General features: G+C 41.7%; 1 protein-coding gene across 5 annotated transcripts in view; it reads left to right on the top strand.

The window, feature by feature from the left end:
* The window catches only part of CREBBP (CREB binding protein), a 175012-nt gene that overhangs the window by 116541 nt on the left and 35065 nt on the right, over positions 1-23406 (top strand). For 3 of the 5 annotated variants that reach the window (XM_067551124.1, XM_067551127.1, XM_067551128.1), the window contains exons 12-18: positions 2746-2870; positions 3557-3745; positions 5260-5679; positions 6368-6547; positions 6795-6981; positions 18111-18229; positions 22918-23157. In XM_067551124.1, coding sequence (XP_067407225.1) covers positions 2746-2870; positions 3557-3745; positions 5260-5679; positions 6368-6547; positions 6795-6981; positions 18111-18229; positions 22918-23157 — 1460 coding nt within the window. The remainder of the gene's footprint in view (positions 1-2745; positions 2871-3556; positions 3746-5259; positions 5680-6367; positions 6548-6794; positions 6982-18110; positions 18230-22917; positions 23158-23406) is intronic. The other 2 variants (XM_067551125.1, XM_067551126.1) reach the window with 2 other exon arrangements.

Raw genomic sequence — 23406 nt, forward strand, 5'->3', positions numbered from 1 at the left:
CTGTTTGCCTTTCATGTTGTTTATAACTTTTGGGGGAAGGTGGGTGTGTGTGAGAGAGAAAGAGACTCTATTCCCCTTGCTTATTTTATTATCAGTATTCACTATTACACTTTGTCACCCTCTCTGGAGTGGCTCATGACAAAGAGTACCAACCTCAGAACTGCCTGTCAAGAAGTAGGACAAAAACCCCACACTGGTTGTATGTCCTATAATTAGATTTCGCCAACCCAGTAACAAGTGTGAATTCCTAAAGCACTGTAACAGCCTTACAATGGAGTCACAGACAGTCTTCTTGGGCATTCCATTCTATCTTGCCATCCAGGCAAGCTTGACTTTGTGATAGATGGACACTTTACACCAAAAATCACAATATTCAGGTTACTCTCAGTCCCAAAGGACCAGTCACTTACCCCAGGTTAGTTGTACTCAGATCTCAAATCAAAGACGCATGTAACCAGTCCTGTAACAAATAAACTAAAAGATTCATTAACTAAGGCAGGGGTCTGCAACCTTTGGGAAGTTGCGTGCCAAGTCTTCCACCCACTCCTCTCCCACTTGACGTGAGCCCAGTGCTGGCCAGGAGCCACTCCTGGTCCTAAGCAGTGCCGTGCGGCGGCCACTCCCCCTTCTGGTCCCACCCCTTCCCTCTGCCTCTCTCCCACGTGATGTGGGCCCAGCACCACCAAAATTATACAGCCCTGATGCATGCTGTTCAAAATCATCTAAAAAAACACTCCACTGAGCAACATAAGTTTTGCTGGCATAAATGCAAGCGTAGAGAACACTTCACCCCCTTGTTTAGGTGGTTTTATTATGTTGGCGGTATAAGCGTGAGTGCAGGCAAGCCCGAAGAAAATAAATGAGTTATTTGCAAGGTTAAAACAGGTAAACATACACACAAATGAGGTGCAATCTTAGGTTCAGAAGGTAATAGAAGCTTCTATAATAAACAAGCTATTATATCCTTTAGGGCTAACCCCGCTCTATCAGCTTGGGGATCTCTTGCTTATGTTTAGGAATCTTTGCCCCTCAGAATCCAGACAACATAAGGATACCAATTTCTCCTTAACAGGCATCTTTATTGCCTTCTCCCAGCGTTCAAGCTGTGATAGAACATGGGGATTGTGCACATACCCTCTTCATGGGTGTGGGGGAAGCAATCAACAAAGTGTATGGTCCATAGTGGCTCGTCTGATGTCTATAGACCTTCTTTTGTTGGGGAGAAGGTAACACCTTGTGGTAAACTAGCATTTCACACTTGATAATGCTTCTTCCTTGACTGTGGGGAATCTACAGTCTTAGCAAACACTTTTATAGTAACAGAGGAAATTTAAATGTTACCTTATAACATGGGATACGATACAGCTATTATCAGTAGAATTAATACATGCAGCATCCTGCAAGCATTCCACAAAGTCTAAACACATTCTTAAACTCTAATATCTATTTTAACAATTCTAACACACAGGTAAGCCAGACTGGTTTCCATCTATGCATTTGTCAGTGTTCAGTGAGGCCTAGGGGCCTTGGCATGAGCTGGCATCTGGTCTGCCAGCTCACACACTTTACCAGGCTTTATCACAGTGGTATCTCAAGAGTTAACAAGACGTGTCCAATAGTTTATCTTCAACAGGGCTAATGTCTGCATAGAGTTAGAAAGTAACTTAGCACTTGTGAGAAAGGAAGGGAATCAGCAGTACTCTCACTTACTTTATCTGTCATTGTGAAGTATGCTAAATCATTTTCATTTTCTGTGCTTCTTTGTCAGTTAACCCTGTTAGCCCAGAAGATACTTGTTAACTGGGAATTTTCTCATTATTAATTGGTTAATCCCATACAAGTTCTAGAGGAATTCAGTAACCTTGTTCCATCTGCTTTCCCTGAAAAGTACTGAAAGTTTAGATATTTCATCTTCCTAAGTAGTAGTCAAGGTTTTATGTAATCCATGATTTAATGTCTGTTATGGAATCTAGTAAATTGAAACCTGTATCTCAACCCTTTGGAGCTATGATGTGGTGCTCTGTTTAATGACACATCTAGCATTTTGTTACTTATTTTGGGCAGGAAAAGAAAAGTTTTTTGAACAGGCACATATATATCTGTAAATATTAAGCCTATGATAAATTTTATGCCGGTTACCAGCATTTATTAGGGTTGTTTTTTGGAGGCGGGGGGAGCTGTTTGTTTTGGCAGTTGCTGGTTGTAATATTATTTTGGTTTATACTCCAACTTGGGCAGTGTGATTGCCTTCAGTGTGTACTTTAGATGGCTTACTTTGAGAATTTCTTACTTAGGGTGAAACCTGAACAATGCATTACACTTTCTATGCCACTCCTGTCTTAGGAACCCTCCCCCGCACGTTTTCCTAAAAGCATTGAGTATAGTACTACTTTTCCTTTAAAGAGCATCACCTTGATTTGTTTGTCCCTTGAGTGTTTGTTTAAGACAAGTTTGTGTTGGTTTTCCCTAAACATTTCTCCCTGTCCAGCATGTCTTCGTTAGTGACCATTTTGCACTAAGGAACAATATTGAATGTGAGGAATGGTTATTGCTTTTCTGACAGCTTGAGGCAGAATTGTAATTAGTTGCATAAAATTACCCACCTCAAACCTCTCTGGCAGTGTGTGGGCAATGTTTTTTTACCATAATTGATTTGAATTATGATACTATAGGCTGGTGACTGTACTACACGTAAGTGGCTGGTGACTTGTTCCTAATGAGCTGTTTTGGGGGTGCATTTTGCAGGAATGAATCAGTTTAACCCCATGTCCATAGGGAATGTACAGATGCCACAGGCACCCATGGGACCCCGTGCAGCTTCTCCAATGAACCATCCTGTGCAAATGAACAACATGAGCTCTGTTCCAGCGGTTCGTATTTGCTTTCCTCAAGTTCTTATTATAGGTTAATTCCACTTAAGAATTTCCTCAATTTTTATAATAAAGATCCCTTAGAAAAGCCATGTTTAGACTGGTGTGGAAATGTCATGTGGCTGCTAGTTCATTTGAATATCATGCTAATGGTTTAGAGAAATGTATCTTTCATCTTTGCTATCATAATTTTTTCTTACTGACTTGTTTGTTTGTTTCCAATATTTAAATTTACCATACGAAATATGAATACTTGGGGTGGGAAGAGGACATCAGAGGTATAATAGTAACTTGTGTTTTCTGGGAGAAAGAAGCTTGGTGCTTCCAAGAACTGTAGCCATCTAATGTATCCTGGTACCACTTAAAATCTTGATTTCATTTTTTCAGGAAATTTAAAATATATTTTAAGAGTTCTGACATATTACTTATCTTTGTTAGCCCAAAGAACAGAATTATAGAATTTAGTATTCTGAATATAACTTCAGGATTTTTTCCACTTTGAGTAGTTCATTCAGTAGTTCGTTGTGAGGCAAATGCTGACATCATACATGTGTCCAAAACTCCCTTTGATTTATGAGGTCACTATTTTTTTTCCTCAGACCTTTTGGCTAATCATCTAGTTTGTTTTCCTTTTATGGCTACATAATTATTTTTTTAATAACTGATATTTTTGTTTTTAAATTTAGATGGCAATGTCTCCTTCCCGAATGCCTCAGCCACAAAACATGATGGGAGCACATTCCAGTACTATGATGGGTCAGGCTCCTACCCAAAACCAGTTCCTGCCTCAAAATCAATTCCCATCATCAAGTGGGGCTCTGAATGTGAACAACGTAGGCATGGGTCAGTCAACAGCCCAGGCAGGAGTTTCACAGGTAGAATTCATTTTCTGAAATATGGTTTATCTTAGTCTAATTTTCTTCAAAAATCTTGCTTCATGCAGTTTGCATTATATTTGTATGTCCAGTGTTCATTATACTCCTCCAATTTAACCAGCTTCTCAGAGACCCGCCTGTCATTCACTTTTTCTTTCTGCAATTTAAGGATCTCTTCTGCATTCCAAGTGTTTCCATGAGCGTCTACATAAACTTCAAGTGTATTAATTTAGGAAAAAATTCCACCCAACTCCTGGTGTAAATTCTGTAATTCATATTATCATATGAATTTTAGGGGGGAATAACAGGAAAAGTTAATTTATGGCACATGATTGTTATTTTCAAGGTTTCCCCCATTATATCTGAGTAATCCATATGCTCCAACTTTTTTTGTGTGCAGACTTTAGTAGCTATTATTTTAAGTCATGGACTGCAACAAAGTATGTAGTCAAAGCCATCCTCTTACAATTATTTTTTTAAACTAGTTACATCTGAATGGGAAATTGTTGTCTATCACCAATTGTCTTCCAGGTTACTACAGAAATTCATTCAAGTGATTTGGTTGTTTAGTAGTTGAACATTCTGCATGTGGATTTTAAAATAAAAAACATTGACCCTCCTGGAGAAAGTCTTGAATACATGATAGAGAGAGAAACAGTATCCCTCAAAAAATAATTTTTATAAGGCAATATAAAAGCATTTTAACAATTGGATATTTTACTACAGATAATTCATTAATATTTCTTTATATTGATTTATTTAGATTTATACAAATATTTAAAAACACTTGTATGAAGATTTTAAATAGAAATCAGATGAATGCATATTAGCAAGGTCTACTCTCCCTATTCTTCCTCCACCCGTTCTCGTTTGTCCAATGTGCCATTTAGTAAAATATATAATCTCAAAACATATACACATACCATGTCATTTATATTGTACTATTTACATTTTGTAGTGTTACTGGACTGAAATGTGGATCCGTAGTCCTTTTGAATATCCAAAATATTCAAGTTAGGGTATAAACAGTTACATTTTCAGATGTATTGTGTATGGTAAACGCAAGGGCCACAATACTGATATGCCCTCCTGAGCTGTGTAGCTCAGTGGGTGCAGCATAGATTGTGGGGAGCTATAAGCCACTTGGTATCCTCTGAATCCTAGCCCGTACCCAGCCCATAGCACAACTCAGCTCTTGAATGGTTACCTATGGGAGCACTATCTGGGCTCCATCTCCTTTATGCCAGTAGAACAACATAAAAGGAGCAGAACTAAATCAGATTTGGGGGCAAAGCTTTGAGCAAAAGATATTGAAAGTTATTGGTGATTTGATGTGGTCAGTATCTGTGCATTTGAGATAGCAACACTTCGTTACTGTAAATAAATAAATGTGAAAAAATTTATGGTGATCTAAACTGCTAATCTTGTAAGGTATTTAATGCTCTTATAATTTACAAATAAATATGACTCAATTTTGAAGCAACATAAATACATTAAGAACTGTCTTTTTCTAGCAGGGGCAGGTTCCCAGTGCTGCTATTCCAAACTCCATGAATATGCTAGGACCACAGAGTGGTCAATTACCATGTCCACCAGTGACCCAGCCACCTCTACATCAGACTGCACCTCCTGTATCCACTGCAGCTGGCAAGCCACCTATCCAACACCAAACACCACCTGGAATGACTCCTCCTCAGCCAGCAGCACCTACTCAGCCATCCACACCAGTCTCATCTTCAGGACAGACTCCTACACCCACACCTGGCTCTGTTCCAAATGCAACACAAACACAAAGTACCCCTACAGGACAAACTGCAGCACAGGCTCAAGTTACACCACAACCTCAGACCCCGGTACAACCCCAGTCTGTGCCAACCCCACAACCATCTCAGCAACAACCAACATCTGTGCAGGCACAACCTCCTGGCACTCCAGTAAGTATCAGATAGTTTATTTGGTCCAAATGCAACCAAAATCTAAACATGCAATAAGGAATTTTCCCCTATATAGTACTGTGCCATAGAGTTACGGATTCCAGGATCCTTATACCATTATAACAGTAACTTCTGTTTATAGTGGAAGATAAATTTTAGAACATGTATTTATTTATATATTTTTAATCATATGCAAACAAAATACATTCATCCAAATGTTCTCAGCAGCCATTTTAGTTAGTGATTTCCAATACTAGGATTAAAAATACTACAGAATGTTTCTACAGCTGTGCGTGGGAAGCTTGTATATAATCTGCCTGTGCTGTGTTTGGCTGCACTCAGGATCATTAGTCTTTCACCTTCATGATCATTAAATTCACACAAAGATTTTAAAGATGGGTAGAAAGAGAGTGTATGATAATCCATTGTGTACTATACCCATACAGCTTTTTATCAACAGAAGATGCTAATGCATCAGATGATAAATGCATTCCTGTCTTTATCTCTGTATAATCAGAGATCTGTGTTCTGGTATCCAGAGTTTGGTTTTAGTGAGTATCAGATCCAAGGGTGGCACTATTTCAGATTATTCTTTTGTGTATATTTTGAACAAAATTCCTCTTAGCAAGACACATTCATATTTCTATATATTTCCTCAATGTTTTGATTTTGTACCTTTTTACATCAGCTATCCCAGGCAGCAGCTAGTATTGATAACAGGGTGACCACCCCAGGGTCAGTTGCTAGTGCTGATACCAACTCCCAGCAACTGGGACCTGATGCACCAATGCTAGAAAGCAAACCAGAGGTTAAAAATGAAGAAACTGAGCCAGAGCTTTGTGAAACACAAGTGGAACCTAAGACTGAGGTAGGTGAAATTCCTTTACAATTAATTTAGAGCAATAATATATAGGAGCTAAAATAAGATGAGTTGGAATCAGTGCGCTAAGTTGATGAAAGAAAATGTTAATTAATGGAAAACTCAGGGCGAGCACCAGAGTGAAAACCAATGTTATGGTGCTTTATTGGGTAGTAGGCTACTGACACTAAACTGATAGAACTTGTAGTTTGAGACATTATAGGTGTAGTTTCATCTTGTCTCTTCCTTTCTTAAGCTGGAGGAGGATTTACAAGGATCTGCACAAGTAAAAGAAGAAATAGATGTGGCAGAGTCAAAACAGGAGCCAATGGAGGTAGAAGAAAAGAAACTAGATATAAAGGTGGAACCTAAAGAGGAAGAGGAGAGCGGCACTAATGGCACCACTTCACAATCCACATCACCATCTCAGCCCCGTAAAAAGAGTATGTATATATAGAAATGGGAATCCTTACTGTAATTTTACTTGGTTTTCTGTCTCCAGCAATCTTTAAGCCAACCAGGAGGTTTCTCTGTTTGCACGTATGCATTAACATCATATATGGGGGGCTGGGACAGACAGTGAGTTAATGTGCTACCCTTTTTCCTCTTGAAAAGCAGTACTCTTATCTTTTCTTGGATCACTAGTGAAAAGTAAGGTTTTGATGTCATCCTGATTTCCACTTAGCATTATCATCAGTGATGATAACCTCAAAATTTGGCTTACTTTTTCACAATAGCTGGTGTCTGTGCAGAAGGGCCAAGATCAGGATAGTGGGTGACTGGTTGCAGTTCAGGACTCAGGTGAATTGTAGGGAAATTTCATAGGTAGGTGTTGTATGAATGTATCTGACTTTGGCTAGTGCTATTTCATGAGGACTGAATTCACTTAGAACATTTTCTTACAGCAATCTTCTACATCCAGTGAATTCTTTCCAGGTTCTGTTTTCACTTCATCCCTGCTTTCCAAGATCTCTTGTTGTGGTGACATCCTGCAGTCAGAAGACAATTGGAAGTAGCTCCCTCCATAGCCATGTGCTTATCCTTGATTTAGCCAGAAGAATTATTGGTGAATCATGGGATACTCCCCTTTCCCTCCAGAGGCTGTGTGCTGCATCCACATTGTCATTAGCCCTTGATGGCCTGAGAATTAGGGACTGAACTTAGTTCCAAGAAGTAGCAGACCGCTGTATCCGCTGGTTCTGTCCACTGATCAAGGTACACCTTCCAGTTCTGCACCACTGAATCAAGGGAACCTTCATTTCCGAGATGGTCCTCCATCCCGGCCACAACTCTGATTCTAAATGCGGAGCAGCACTTGCCATTGACACCAGGCTGAGCTTCATGAACTCTTTGCTTTGGAGGAGGTGAGGTCTCCATGGTTTGCATTCCAGTCACCCCCTAAGAGTGTTCTCCCACCTTGGACTTACCTCCTTCTGCTCAAGTTCCTGCTAGCTTCCCTCTGACTCATGCAGTTCCCATGGTGCCACCCTTCGAACTGGGCTACAGCTTCTTGGCATTTCAGGACTCAGATGGAGCAGAGTCTGCCCTCCCATATCACCAGTACTATCCAAAGGCTCTGCAAACTCAGTGGCAGTACCTTCCCTTTTCCCAGCAAAGGAGCCACTGGCACCCAGCTCCTTGGAGACCTCCCCAGCAACCAGTGGATTTGCTTTGTTGGCCATACTGGGGTCCTGGCCTCAGTATCCACCTTCAGAGCCTTCTGATTCAGCACGAGAGGAGCTTTGCTTCTTCGACCATCATCAAGTAGGCGTTTGGAACCAGTGTTGGAAGATGAACTGCTTAGCCTGTTTCCTATAGTACCACCGGAAGCAAAGCAAGTCCCTTCGTTGTCCGCAGATGCCACGGTGTATTCTGCTCCCTTCTTGCCTCTGGATGATTACTGTCAATTCCAGATCTGTTACAAGAGTGGCTGAGGCTCTCCACATTCCACTGGAGGAAATGTAGGACAAACAAAATCAGCTTCTTGATATTTTACATGCCTCGGTACCAACCTGAGTGTCCCTACCAATCAGTGATGCCATTCTTCAGCCATCTGGCACACACCGGCCATTTGTGCACCTGTACTATGTACTAGTGAAGGGGTCTGAGTTTCTGTTTTCTCTCCCTCACCTAATTCCCTGGTGATACAGGCAGCGATGGAGTGGGCCAGCCAGCAACACTCATGCTCCACCCCGGCAGATAGAGAGAGTAAGCGACTGGACTTTTTGTGCTGCAAGGTCTTCTCCTTGGCTAGCCTTCAATTTCGGATTTCTAACTACCAGACACTATTAGCGAAATATGACTTTCTTACTTATGGCCAGTTGGCGGACTTTGCAGACAATCTTCCCCAACAGGACCGTGCCCGTTTCCAGACTGTCTTGGAGGGAAGGCAAAGTGGTTGTGAGGACAGCACTACAGTCCATGGTGGATGAGGTGGACACCTCATCACACACAATGACCACTGGAATAGTCATGAGGGAATCGTGGCTGCATTCATCTGGTTTCCCCAGGGAAGTGCAGGATACCATTGAGAGACCTCCCTTTTGATGAATTTCACCTCTCCAGTCAGAAGACTGACGATTCCCTCCAGCTCTCTCAAAGATTCCAGAACCACTCTACAATTGCTGGGTATCTACTTGCCAGTGCCCAAGCACAAGTTCTGCTGCCCACCACCTGCACAACAGTTCAGAACTCTTCAGTTTTTCCATAAACATCTCTATGAACCTCCTTACAAGCAGCAAAAGACTCAATGTTTCCATCCTTCAGGTCTGCCATCATAGTCTTCAGCACACCAACACTCAGTCTTGGTAGAAGTGATATTTCTGAGTGCACCTAGAGAGCTGTCAGCCACCTTGCATCCTACTGTTCCTATGCCTTGTCAGGTTCCTATGACCTATCAGGGCTCAGGATTTCACCGATTTTCTAGTACCCAAGAGAGAGGATGGCTAGCGACCAATCTTAGCCCTCCATTGTCTCAGTCACTTCATATGCAAGCCAAAGTTTCGTATGGTCACCTTAGCATCCATTGTAACTTCACTGGAAAGAAGCCTGTGGTTTGCAGCTCTTGATGTGCAGGATACCTATTTTCACATAGATCTTTATCCTACCCACAGAAGGTTCTTGAGATTCATGGCAGGCCCTTGACATTTCCAATACCAGGGTTCTACCATTTGGACTCACCACTGCTCCCTGGGTATTCCATTTTCTCTGTAGTGGCAGCCCACCTCTGGTGTAAAGGGGTGCTTATATTCCCATATCTTGATGACTGGCTACTAGTAGCATGATCCAAAGGGAAGGCTCAACCTCCATGCTGTTCCTACTCCTCTCTTCCCTGGGGGTGAGCATAAATGTAGAAAAATCAACTTTGGATCCCCACAGTCCCTAGAATTCATTGGGGGCGTGCATCAGTGCAGTCTCAGCATAAGCCTACTTACTTGAGGAAAGGTTCCAGATCCTGCAGGAGCTGATTACCAAAGTGATCACCAGCCCTCCTGTTCTGGCCAGAACTTGCCTTTCTCTCTTTGGCCAGATGGTGGCCTGTACACTTTTGCTCCTCTTTGCTTTTGCTCTCTGCAGCTGTAGCTCCAGAGAGCCTATTCTCCCATTTACCATAACATGGACCTCCTCCTTACAGTCCCCTCTGAGGTTCTCTCCTCCCTTCAATGGTGGATGGACCCTGGTCAGGTCAGCACTGGAATACCCTTCATCCCATCCTCTCCAAGCATGATGATCATCACAGACCTGTCATTTGCCGGCTGGGGCTCCCACATGGGTGAATACATAACACAGGGGACTTGGACCACTCCAGAATCCTGGATGCACATCAACATTCTGGAGCTTTGAGCAGTGGAGAGGGCGTCACGCTTTTCTCCCATCCATTCTATTCCGTCATGTGCTCATCATGTTAGATAACACCACAGCTGTTTAATACATCAGCAAACAAGGGGGCATGTAGTCACCAGCACTTTGTGGAGAAGTGATTCATTTATGATTGGTGCATCACCCACAAGATCCTGTTGTCAACATCTTATCTTCCCAGGACTCAGACTGTGATTGCAGATTCTGAGCAGGCAGTTCATGGCCGACCACTAATGGGAGCTCCACAACACAGTAGTCAGTAATGCTTTTGCCCATTGGGGGATCCCAAACAGGGACCTCTTTGCTTCCCATGACAACAGCAAATGCATCCAGTACTGCTCCAGTGGAGGCCTCGATGCCCATTCCCAGGGAGATGCCCTCATCATCGAGTTGTTGGACCAGACCATCTATGCTTTTTCCCCACTACTGCCACTAGTCCTCCACAAAATCAGGTGGGAGAGGGCCACGATTATTCTACTTGCCCTGTTTTGGCCTTACTAGTACTGGTTTCTCCTCCTTCTCTACATGTTAATGTTCCCTGGTTTCCACTGCCAACGTTCCCAGAACTACTCAGGCAACACAGTGGTAAGGTCAGACATCCTAATTCACAGACGCTTCACCTCAGAATTTGGTTTTTGGATGTGCATCTTCGTTAGAATGGGGAATGTTCATCGGCAGTACAAAACAGCCTTTCGAGTAGCAGGAAAGAGTCCACGAGGCATTCCTATCAAGCTAAGTGGAAATGTTTAACTTCCTGGGCCCAATAGGGGTCTTACCCCTGAAAACATGGACATTTCCCATCTTTTGGACTGCCTTCTGTACCTGAAGGCATCAGGTCTTGCTCTTAATTCTGTCAATGTGCTCGTGGTGATTATTAGTGCTTTCCATCCCCCTGTGATTGACCAACAGGTTTTGGAAGGGACTCCTTCGGACCTAACTATTCATTCAACCTATCGCCTCCCAATGGACCTCTGCCTCATCCTTTTGACCTTAATGAATTTGCCCTTCAAACCTTCAGCTTCATGGTCCCTGTATCTCATGTCCATGAAGATTGCCTTCCTGGTTGCTAGTACTTCTGCAAGAAGGGTAGGAGAACTGTGGGCCATCATGGCTGACCCCCCTTTTTCCCATGTTCCCGAGGACAAGGTTTCCTTGCATATGCACCCCAAGTTTTTGCCAAAGGTCATATGCCGCTTTCACCTAAATCAGCCCATACACTTACCTGCTTTCTTCCCGAAGCCTCATGCCTCAGCAGAGCAGTGGCACCTTCATTTCTTCGAAGTCCACAGGGCCTTGGCTTTCTATCTGCAGAGAATGAAATCATTCGGGAAGCCCCCTAGACTGTTATCACTATAACAGAAAGGATTAAGGGACATACAATCACTACTTATAGGATTTCTAAGTGGGTTTCAGGATGCATTATTCTTTGCTGTTTTGTTTTCGAGACTGTCTCCACCCCTTGGTATGAGCCCACTCCACAAGAGCACAAACATCAACTACGGCCATGCTTCAATATACACTGTTTATGGACATATGTAGGGTGGCATGTGGAGTTTGGCACATACTTTTGCTTCACATTACGCCTTGGTACGAGCTTCTGCCATGGATGCCTCATTTGGTGCAGCTGTTCTCTGATCAGCGGTTCCACTATCTTCTTCATGCCCCCCTCCTCCTGACTAGGTATTTCTTGTTAATCACCCTCAGTGGAATACAATAGGGCCTATCATTTGTAAAGAAGAGGAGGTTACTTACCTATAACTGGAGGTTCTTCAAGATGTGTGGTACCTATCTGTATTCCAGTCCTGCCTTCCTTCCCCTTTGCTGCGGATCTGTTCGAATTGTGGTGGAGAAGGAACCAAGGGCATGGTTGGTCCATGCTTCCCTTTATCGCTTCAGACAAAACTATGAGGCGGAGCAGGGGCACATGCACAAACCAATGGGCATTACTACTTTCAAAATCTCCGGCTCCGGACACTTGGTGTATGTGTATAACCCTCAGTTCAATACAGACAGGGATCACACATCTCAAAGAACTTCCAGTTACAGGTAAGTAACTTTCCATTTTCCCTGAAAATGAGATATGAGAGAAGTTGCCCTCATTTAGAATGCAGGCTTTGTGAGAGCCTGCAAGATAACTTTTAGTCATTTATAATGAGCACTGTTTTCAGTCATCCTAACTTTTCTTAAGTCCCACAATTTGGGCTGAAATTTTCCATGCTTGGTCTCTTACCAAAGGTAGACTTTTGGCATCTGAGCATAGCTTCAAAGAGATGGAGAGAGAAGCTCCTTTTCATGTATTTGTTTTTCTTCTTTTGTTTTTAATAGAAATTGCATAAAGGCAGTTACATTAAGAGAGCATTATAGTTGCATGCTTCAGAATTTAATCGGGAAATGCCATATTTTTTTTACAATTGTAGATACATGGTGTCTTGTAGTACTGTGAATCAGCCTGTATCCTAACCAGTCCATGAAAGCTATTTTAAATGAAAAGTACACAATAAGCCACAGCTTAGTACAGACTAAATATAACAGAGTAATAGTTAACATGTGCTGGCATATATAAATCACTTACATTTCCAGTTAAGGGAAGCTTTGCTGCTGTTTTAAAATAAATTTTATAATATTTGGCTGGGACTAAGTTATTAAAATACTTGGTTAGAGAGAAGAAGTTACAGAATTTGTTTGTCAAAGATATTCTGGCCCATTCTGACAATAAAATTTGTGTTATTACATATAATATTTTTGTAAGGTTTTAGGAAAAAAGTTTATATGTTGTGTTTGGGAAATGTTACCATGATGCATATGCACGGTGACCCAATGTGAAGGTTTCGCATACAATCTCAACTTTGGCATAGTTCCTCACTGACTGCTTTGCTTAACCTTCATTTTATATTTATATGGAATTACATTATTAAACCAAGAAATATGGAAGAGTATAGTCTTCTTAAGTAGGCTTGAAGGAGCACTTCTTTTCAGTTGTTCCAGAAGCCTCCATGGTCTCTTTTCCCACTCAACAGGATCCTCTACTGAAAAGGTCACAAGTAAAAAGAGAACCAAAAATATTGTCTTCAGTAATTTCAATGATGCTGCTGTCATCTTCTCTGAGTTTACCCCTTAATGACTTCAACCAGGACTCCCTCTAAAGCAATTTACGGTCTGATGTTGGTACTTAACAGATAATACATGATGATGATGATGATGATGATACAGGCAAAGGTCATGTTTCTTTCAACCACCACACACCAAGACAAAATGGGGTATGTGGTGGTTGAGCACCAGCTTCAGTTCACCCTTCCCATAATAACCGGACTTCTTTACTCAAAAGGAAAACCCTATAAAAGGCATTTTCTCCCCTTTAGAGGAGTCTGACCAGCATAGGAGGAAAAACAGAAATCCCCTGACCACAAGCACTCTTCTCCTTATTTATCATACCCTTCAGCGGCCGAGGGTTCTGAAGATGAAACTAAAGAGGTTTTTTCGTCCCGAAGCCTTGAAGGCTCCATTACCTACATATTCTTTGAGGAAAGGCATAACAAGATCCAGGGGCTGGAAGTTGAAGTAAAAGCAATTTTTTATATCTATATTCTAACACACAGCAAGGGATGTGGTAAATTCTTTCTCGCTTTTATCAAGACTGGATATTTTTCTAGAAGATATACTTTAGCTTAGACATAAATTACTGGGCTCAATGCAGGGGAAATTCTGTGTCCTGTTATGCAGGATGTCAGATTAGATTATAATAATGGTCTCTTTTGGCCTTAAAAGCTATTAGATGAAATAATCCAGAACCATCAAATTCCTAAATAGCCAAGCCACAACATCAAGACTGCCTGGCTAGTAGAAAATGCTTTCTCTTTTCCTCTAAAAACAAACTGCATCCCATTTCATTGCTTCTTGGAGAATGCCATAAAATGTACATGGGAGTTTCTTAATAAATATAAAAGACTTTCTGAGCAATCTCAAAAGTTCTCAAGAGAACATAGTGATTCCTTTGGAAGGAGAATTTCTGCATATGATAGATAAACCATGGTTAGGAGAGTGGAATCCGCACTCCATGAAGACTGCAAGGTACTGGCTGCAGCCCAAATGTCTACAGCTTCCACCTACTTGGCGTGAATTATTTTTGCCTTGGCTGACAATTTCCAGGAGGAAGTGCCAAAAACAATCCAGGAAACTTAAATCAGTGTTTCGGAGATTCCTTCAACAGCAGCTGTTATTTAAGGCTTCTTTCTGGACTCATTTCGCTTCTGAAGACATTTGCAATGGGCAGATGACATCTTTATTTGAGATAACAAAAAACAGATTTCCAAGTTAAATATCTGGTGGCAGATTCCAAATATTCTTGGGGAAAGCTTTCCTGGAAGCTTCTTGTCAAAGTTATCAGTAAAGAAATAGTTCCCCTCTACAAAGCAAAAAGGTGGGGATTACAAATCCTTTCACAAGAATAAAAAAGTTCTTAATACTTAGGGGAAGTTCATCCTATGTCCACCTGATTGATCAGGAAAGAGTTGAATCCATGGAATGGAGTCTCTGCAAGTCAGGAATGGCAATAGAGGATCCTATGGGGTGGGAAAAGAGACCATGGAGGCTTCTGAACAGCTAAGAAGTGTTCCTACCTACTTAGGAATCTCTTTACATCCAAATAAAATACTAAAAGCATGATGTTCTTTCCCAGACATGCTTGCCCTAGACACAGTCTCCCAAGCCCTAAAAGAGCTCCTATCTGTCCTTCAGCAACTCTGATCTTCAGAATAGATGAGATCTGACTGAAAAATACCCCCATTTTCTTTTAGTAGCACCTATTTTGAGGCACCTCTATGATCTTGGTGGCCATGTTATGCAGTTTTCCTCCCAATAATCCTCCCTTCTGTCACTGCTTCTTTTCTTCACATTCCCCCATGAAAGACACATTTATTTAAGATTCCTTTTACCACTCAGAATCTGGGCCCCATTAATTCACTTGGCTATTAAGAGGCAGCAATGAAGAAAAGTTACTCCAGTCTGTGGTTATAAACACATTCTGACCCTCAAGGAAAAAAATCTACCAATTTGGATTTTTTAAAATTTGATTTCAGGTAGTGCTCACACATTATGCTAGGCACTGTACAAAAATGCAGAAAGAATGATTCCCTGTTCCAAAGAGTTTACAAAGTGTTATGCTAGAATATAAGGAAAATTCAGTGCATGGTGCAGAGCCAAGCACACAAGGCTAAATTTCAAATTTCCTGCAGGATAGCATGGACCCAATTCTGTTTCCCTACATTGTGTTTAGTCATCAGTGTCAAGGTGGGATCAAGGTCTATCAAATTACAATGATAGTGTTTGACACCACTTTGAAGTATAAATGACTGTAATGTCCAGCTCCTTGTCATAGAATCATAGAAGATTAGGGTTGGAAGGGACCTCAGGAGGTCATCTAGTCCAACCCCCTGCTCAAAGCAGGACCAATCCCAACTAAATCATCCCAGCCAGGATTTTGTCAAGCCAGGCCTTAAAAACCTCTAAGGATGTAGATTCCACCACCTCCCTAGGTAACCCATTCCAATGCTTCACCACCCTCCTAGGGAAATTTTTTTTCCTAATATCCAACCTAGATCTCCCCCGCTGCAACTTGAGACCATTGCTCCTAGTTCTGTCATCTGCCATCACTGAGAACAGCCAGCTCCATCTTCTTTAGAAAACCCACCTTCAGGTGGTTGAAGGCTATCAAATCCCCCCTCACTCTTCTCTTTGCAGACTGGATAAGCCCAGTTCCCTCAGCCTCTCCTCATAAGTCATGTGTCTCAGCCCCCTAATCATTTTTGTTGCCCTCTGCTCAATTCTCTCCAATTTGTCCACCTCCTTTCTGTAGTGGGGGGCCCAAAACTGGACACAATACTCCAAATGTGGCATCACCAGTACCGAATAGAGGGGAATAATCACTTCCCTCAATCTGCTGCTGCTGCTGCTACTCCTAATGCAGCCCAATATGCCGTTAGCCTTCTTGGCAACAAGGGCACACTGTTGACTCGTATCCAGTTTCTTGTCCACTATAGCCCCCAAGTTCTTTTCTGCAGAGTTGCCTAGCCAGTTGGTCCCCAGTCTGTAGCAGTGCATGGGATTCTTCCGTGCTAAACGCAGGAGTCTGCACTTGTCCTTGTTGAACCTCATCAGATTTCTTTTGGCCCAGTCCTCCAATTTGTCTAGATCACTCTGTTTGCCTTTTTCCAATCGTCCGGGACCTTCCCCAATCACCATGTTTTCAAAGATAATGGCCAATGTTTCAACCAACTCCCTCAGCACCCTTGGATGCATTGCATCAGACCCCATGAACTTTTCTAAATAGTCCTTAAACTGTTCTTTCACCACAGAGGGCTGCTCACCCTCTCCCCATACTGTGCTGCCCAGTGCAGTAGTCTGGGAGCTGAATCTGTTTGTGAAAACTGAGGCAAAAAAAGCATTGAGTACTTACTTCAGCTTTTTCCACATCCCCCATTCAGTAAGGGACCCACACTTTCCCTGACTACCTTCTTCTTGCCTCTAGGTCTGAAGGCCAACATTCTGTACCAGTATTCTTTGATATTATCAAGTATTTTGGGTGTGGACAACCAAGACTAATCTCTTCCTCTTCATGGTTTAAGCATTTTCTGAGAGCAAAAACAGTTAATAAACCTTAGAAGGCAATATGGAATAATCTTCTGAATACTCCATCTGGATTTGAATGCCTTAACAAAAAATTCTTTTGGACCTCTTCATCAAGAGTCTTCATCCTTTAAACTAGGTGGTGGTTTTCATACACCCACTCTTCATTCCTAAGGTTAACATACATTTTTCACTATTCTCAGGACGTCCTTCCTCCCTTTTGTCAAGGCTATGTTCACTCAAAGTAATAAGTCTGATATATTTTGGATGTGCAAAGAGCTCTTCATAATTATCTCAAGGTTTTTCAGAAAATTCGCTTACTTTTTTGTCATGTCAACTCACTGGTAAGAAGAAAAACAAGACATCAGAATCCTCTGTTGCTGAGTGGCTGAAACTGTGCATCAGGGTTCCAAAGTCAGTTACAGCCTGTCAGACCAGTCCTGTTTCTATATATCCTATATCCTGATCAGAAAATTCTGACACCACTTACCAAGACATCAGGTCATTTGTCCATATTTTAGACAATACAACTTGGATGTTCAGTTTCTGCAGATTTTTGGTCCTTCCCTGCAGTTTTCTTTTTCCTTGTTAAAATCTGAGCAAAGGTAACAGATATGGCTATAAGAGACACAGACAGACAGACAGATGACATTGTTCTTAACTGGTTATTTTTTCTCTGACTAGCCAGGTGCTCTATTCCTCCCCTCATTAAAGTTATTGTTTTATTAATCAGTTATTGCCAAATTGCCCTCTATGTCCTATAGAAAGATACCTTTCACAGGATAGGATTGTTGGTCTGTATTCATGAAGTTAATAAGTATCTTACAATTCTGAAAACACTTTCTGGCTTCCAGTAAGGCAAAGCCAAACACTGTCCTGATCATTCAGGTCTAGTTCTGCCTCTGATCTGCACAGCAGAATGAAAAGCCCACATTGGGAATAATGAACCTGGTTGTTCAGAGATGAGAAATTATTTGATAACGACAAAATTCTGTCTTAAAGTATATAAAATAGAGCGGTGTTAATATCTGAGGGAACTTCTTTCTTTTGTGTTGGTTTTAACAGTGTTTGGGGTTTTTTTGTTTTAAAACAGTCTTTAAACCTGAAGAGCTGCGCCAGGCTCTCATGCCTACCCTTGAAGCATTATACCGGCAGGACCCAGAGTCCCTACCTTTCAGACAGCCTGTGGATCCTCAGCTCCTAGGGATTCCAGTGAGTTAGCATTAAAAGCCTTCATGATATGTGTGCATGTATGATATCTTATAATTCTTATTTTTATAAATCTATTGGGCCTATATCCTTATGCATGTTTAAGTTGTATGTGACCATGGGAACATCTGCTGTGTGCCCTTAAAGTTTTCTCTCCTTGAGTTCCAATTAAGAGTTAAGAATGAATGTCTGAATTTCCATGGGAACCAGAATTTACAAGTTGCTTTTCTTCCGGTACTGTCCTTATGGGTGCTCCACTTCAGGTGCACATGGGCCTCTCAAGCCCTTGATCAGAGACTTCCCATTAGTAGTGTCTGTTTGGCAAGCACATGCACTCTATGCAACTTCAGGCCACTCATCGAGAATATATATAGGGCTGCATGGGTGAACCATCCTCGGTTCCTTCTCTACTGCCTTGGCCTGAGACAGAGCTCTAGCGTGTCAGCCTCATGCGTTGCTCCCATGTTCTATAGTTGTTCTTTTAGTCGGTTGAATGTTTCTAGTTAGTGTTACTTGCGTTAGTGTAGAATTAGTTAGATGATAATGAGAGGATTGACTTTTTCCTCTTCCTTTTTCAAACACTGCTTCTCTTACCAGAAGGCTATCCTGGTCAGCAGTGGCCACTTTAGGTGCAGCTGCTGCTTGGGAGAGTTCCGTATCTAGTAAAAGTTTTACTTTTGCTTAGTTTTCAAATCTAGAGCATGGAAGAACTGAAAGACCAAACTGAGACTTCTAGTGATGGAGCACTCCCTTCCCTCAACCCGCTTCCAAGTCAGGTCAGGAGACACACACACCCCATATGTCTATTTCTGGACAGAGCTAGCGCCCCTTCAACCTCAGCCCAGGTCTCCCCTAAGCAGTGGAAGACTTTGGAGGACTCAGGGAAAGCTCCAATGAAGAGTTCTCCCTCCAAAAGGAACCAGCTCCCAGAAGGCCCCAATTGTACACTGTCTGTGGTGTTGGAGACCTTGACCTCTTGGCTTGGTACTACAGAGGCAAAAGGCTCTTCCTCCAGTACTGGCGGGGCTGGGTGATTTCAGAGCACTTTGGAGAAGCATGGCTCTAGCAGGCCCCTGTACCATCTGTGAAGGACAGGGAGGTGAGGCCTAAGACATACACTCCTTTAGAATAGCAGTCTTCATCAGACTTATCTTTGACGCCTTTTCACTCAGAACCTTTGGTACTGGACTAATGGGAGCGCTGGACACCTTCAGCCTCGGCACCAACATGTCCCAAATCAACAGTACCATCCACCTCAGCTGCTGTGCAGCATCGACCCACTTAGTACCACAGGCATTTCCACTATTGCAGGGACTTATCGGTTTGACAAGCTGGAATCTCTACTGCTTATGGGTACCGAACAACTTGGTATCAAGACCCCGGTCTCCAGATTAACATTGTTTCTCAGTACTGCAAGACTCTCCACCTTTTCCTGCTGGTATCCCACCATTGGAGGACATTGAAGAGAATGAAGGAGACATTGTCAGTCTCCTCTCTCAGTGCAGGGTTACACTCCACATCCATATAGGAACCTATACTTTTGATGAGGATCCTAATCCATGACAAGGGAGGTGGGATCAGTCCTGGACACCATCCCTTCTCTGTTATGAGGCCCCCCAGTTGCTATACTGGGATCCTTGGACTGTGTGTCAGCAGCAATTTGCCAGACCTCCGGCTCCATTGCATCGAGGGACTAGGGTTGCATAGTTCCTCTACCAAACCCCCAACATAAGGAGACATTTGAAGAACAGGCAACTAGGGCAGATAAGGAGGCCACTCCGCAAACTCCTATTTCATCCTCATCTCCAGATGGGGCAGTCATGTCTCCACCACCACCAATGGCCAGTGGTTTTCAACAATTCAAGGACCTTGTGAAGAGGATGGCTGACACCCTTCAGATATCTCGTGGGGAGGTCAAAGATTCTAAACACAAGCTACTGGACGATTTGCATTTGGCAACACTCGCCCAGCTAGTACGACCCATTAATGAATTGCTCCTGGATCCTTTTTGGTCGATATACAATCTTTTTTGAGATGGGTCGAACAGAACTGCATGAACTATTCAAGGTGTGGGTGTACCATGGATTCTATTGTGGCATTATGATATTTTCTATCATATTATCTATCCCTTTTGTAATGGTTCCTAACATTGCTAGCTTTTTTGACAGCCACTGTACATTGAGCACATGTTTTCAGAGAAGTATCCACAAAAACTTCAAGATGTTTGTCTTGAGTGGTAATAGCTAATTTACACCCCATCATTTTGTATGTATAGTTGGGATTATGTCTTTCAATGTGAATTTCTTTGCATTTATCAACAATGAATTTCATCTGCCATTTTGATGACCAGTCACCCAGTATTGTGAGATCCCTTTGCACTTAACTATCTTATGTAATTTTGTATCATCTGCAAACTTTGCCACCTCACTGTTTACCCCCTTTTCCAGATCATTTATGAATATGTTGAACCATACTGATCCCAGTACAGCTTCTTGGAGGAATACCATTGTTTACCTCTCTCGGTTCTGAAAATGGGCCTTTTATTTCTACCCTTTGTTATTAGCAAAGGGTAATAGCACACACTATCAGATCACAGGCAAATTCCACAGCTTTATTCAAGAACATTCATATCTGAGATATATGCAGAGCTGCAACCTGAGCTGCAGTACATCCTTTTTCTAAATGCTATGCTTTGGTCCACACTGTCAGATCTGATGTGGCGCTTGGTATTTCTGTACTGCCTTAAGTCCTTGGCTCAATTTCTAAGATCTCTCCTCCCTGTAGGAATACTGTTCAGAGGTATCTATAGGGAGAATACTCAAAGAACAGTTTAGTTACCCTGTGCAGTAACTATAGTTCATTGAGGAGTGCCCCCTTATGGGTGCTCCACTACCCTCCTCTTTCCCCTGTGCTTCGGACTCTTCTTTGTTGAACATTTGCATGGAGAAGGAATGGAGGGAGGTTTGCCCGTGCAGCCCTATGTACTCTCAGTGTGTGGCACAAGATTGTATAGAGCGCATGAGCAGGCCAGACAGACGCTGCTAAATCTCTGATCAAGAGATGCATACTCACATGAAGCAGAGCATCCCTGGGGTCACACATCTTGAACAACCGTAGTTTCTGCACAGGGTGAGTACCTTTCCTTTAATTTAATTTAATTTAAAAGAATGACGACCTTCAGTCATCATTTGGATCTAGAAAAATGAAAGTTATAGCAAAGTATTTTTAGGAATGTGTTCAGATTTTACAATACAATAAGATTTTGGGGGGTTTATAATCACAAAATAAGACTGTAGCATAAAATCATGTTTTAAAAGCATTTTGCATCCCTCCAGTACTGTAGAGTAAAGCCAGGTCTACATTAAAAAGTTAAGTTGGTCCAGCTACATCACTCAGCAGTGTGAAAAATCCAGAACCTCGGGCGACATAGTTAAGATGATCTAATCCCTGTTGTAGACAATGCTAGGTTGACGGAATAATTCTTCTTTTGGCCTATTTACTGCCTCTTGGGTAAGTAGATTAACTACAGCAACAGAAGAAGTATCTCGTTGCTCTAGTGAGTGTCTAAAATGAAGTGTGAAAGCAGTGTGGTTTTGCTGCTGTAGCGGTTTAAGTGTAGACCTAGCCTAAGTAAATGATGGCTATCTGGAATGTAGTCCAGCTGTGACAAGGCTAATGATGATTTTTAATAACATACCTTCTCCGCACCCTCAGATAACTTTGTACAGTTTGCAAAATGCCTTACAACAAAATAAGAACTCATGCAGTATAATAAAAGATCAACTTCTTAAAGTACAAACAGAACCAAATGAAGGGGGCCATGTTTGAAATAGGAGGTAATAAGTATAGGGCCAATAGTGGTCATTCAGCAAACACCTTTGAATGCGGGGGATGAAGCTTCAAAGTGTTCTGGTATTTAAGTGGAGAGGGATAAGGATATTTCATTGGGAAGCAAGTTCTGCCCAGTAGGCCAACACAGGAAAAATGTGATCATCTGCTACCATGGGTCCTGTAGTTCATTTTCGGTGCATGCAGATTCCCATCAGTTCAAGAGTAGAAGAATAACTTTCAAATATAGCTAGGTCAAGTGTCCATCACAGAACTTGACTTGTGAGTTTGTCCATAGTGTAATTTAAGCCTTTATGATAGTGAAACTTGGTGGCTTAGTGAACTTCTTTAGATCTTGGTTTTTATATTTTTATTTTTAAATCTCTTTCCCAAAATTAGAAGTTCTTTTGAGATCTTTTAAAAGTTTGAACAACTTAAACAAAACAAGCACAGCAGTTTTCTCAACTTGATCTCCTGTTTTGAACTTCTTAAAAGCATCCTTTGACTTGGCCTAAGGATTCCAATTTTAAAGACTCCAGTAAAGACATTTGAAAGGAGCAACAGAAGTGTTATAGATCTGGATAAAATTAGTGACTTAGGCAGCAAGTCCTATTGTCTTATAATGAAACGTTGGATGCTAAGTCATTTGGGCAATTCTGAAAATTTTACCCAGTGTCTATTATGGGTTCAGTTCATCTCTGTGTAGAGGATCATTCTGCACAAGACCCAAACCCCATTTAAGCTTCATAACAAAGTATTTTGCACATACTCATGGAAACATTTAATCCTTTTGTACATGTTCAAAATATAGGCTCCAGCAGTGCACCTTAAAAATAATGGATGATATCTCTTGTATTTTAAAGGATTACTTCGATATTGTGAAGAATCCTATGGACCTTTCCACTATTAAACGCAAATTGGATACTGGGCAGTACCAGGAGCCGTGGCAGTATGTGGATGACGTTTGGCTAATGTTCAACAATGCCTGGCTTTACAATCGCAAGACTTCCAGGGTCTATAAGTTTTGCACTAAACTCGCAGAGGTCTTTGAACAAGAGATTGACCCTGTTATGCAGTCACTTGGATACTGTTGTGGACGCAAGGTATGTTTTCAAGTTTATTATTGCAGAAAAACTAGATAGTTTGACTGAGAAGGTAAAAACAAAAAAAATTCCTTTTAGATATTTATTTTGAATAAAATTAAACTACTAGTTGGAATGGCTAGTAAAATTTGACTATTATGTCAACATACTAAGGAAGTGGAAAATATCTAAAGGATTCTAGCCAAATTTTTATCACTGGTGGTGGTCTCATTTTCAAGATAGTGTTGTTGAAATGTTTTGCTATTATAC

This window comes from Emydura macquarii, unplaced genomic scaffold, assembly GCF_026122565.2.
Source record: "Emydura macquarii macquarii isolate MOO-44397 ecotype Brisbane River unplaced genomic scaffold, CSIRO-AGI_Emac_v2 contig_1348, whole genome shotgun sequence".
NCBI classification, from domain to species: Eukaryota; Metazoa; Chordata; order Testudines; family Chelidae; genus Emydura; species Emydura macquarii.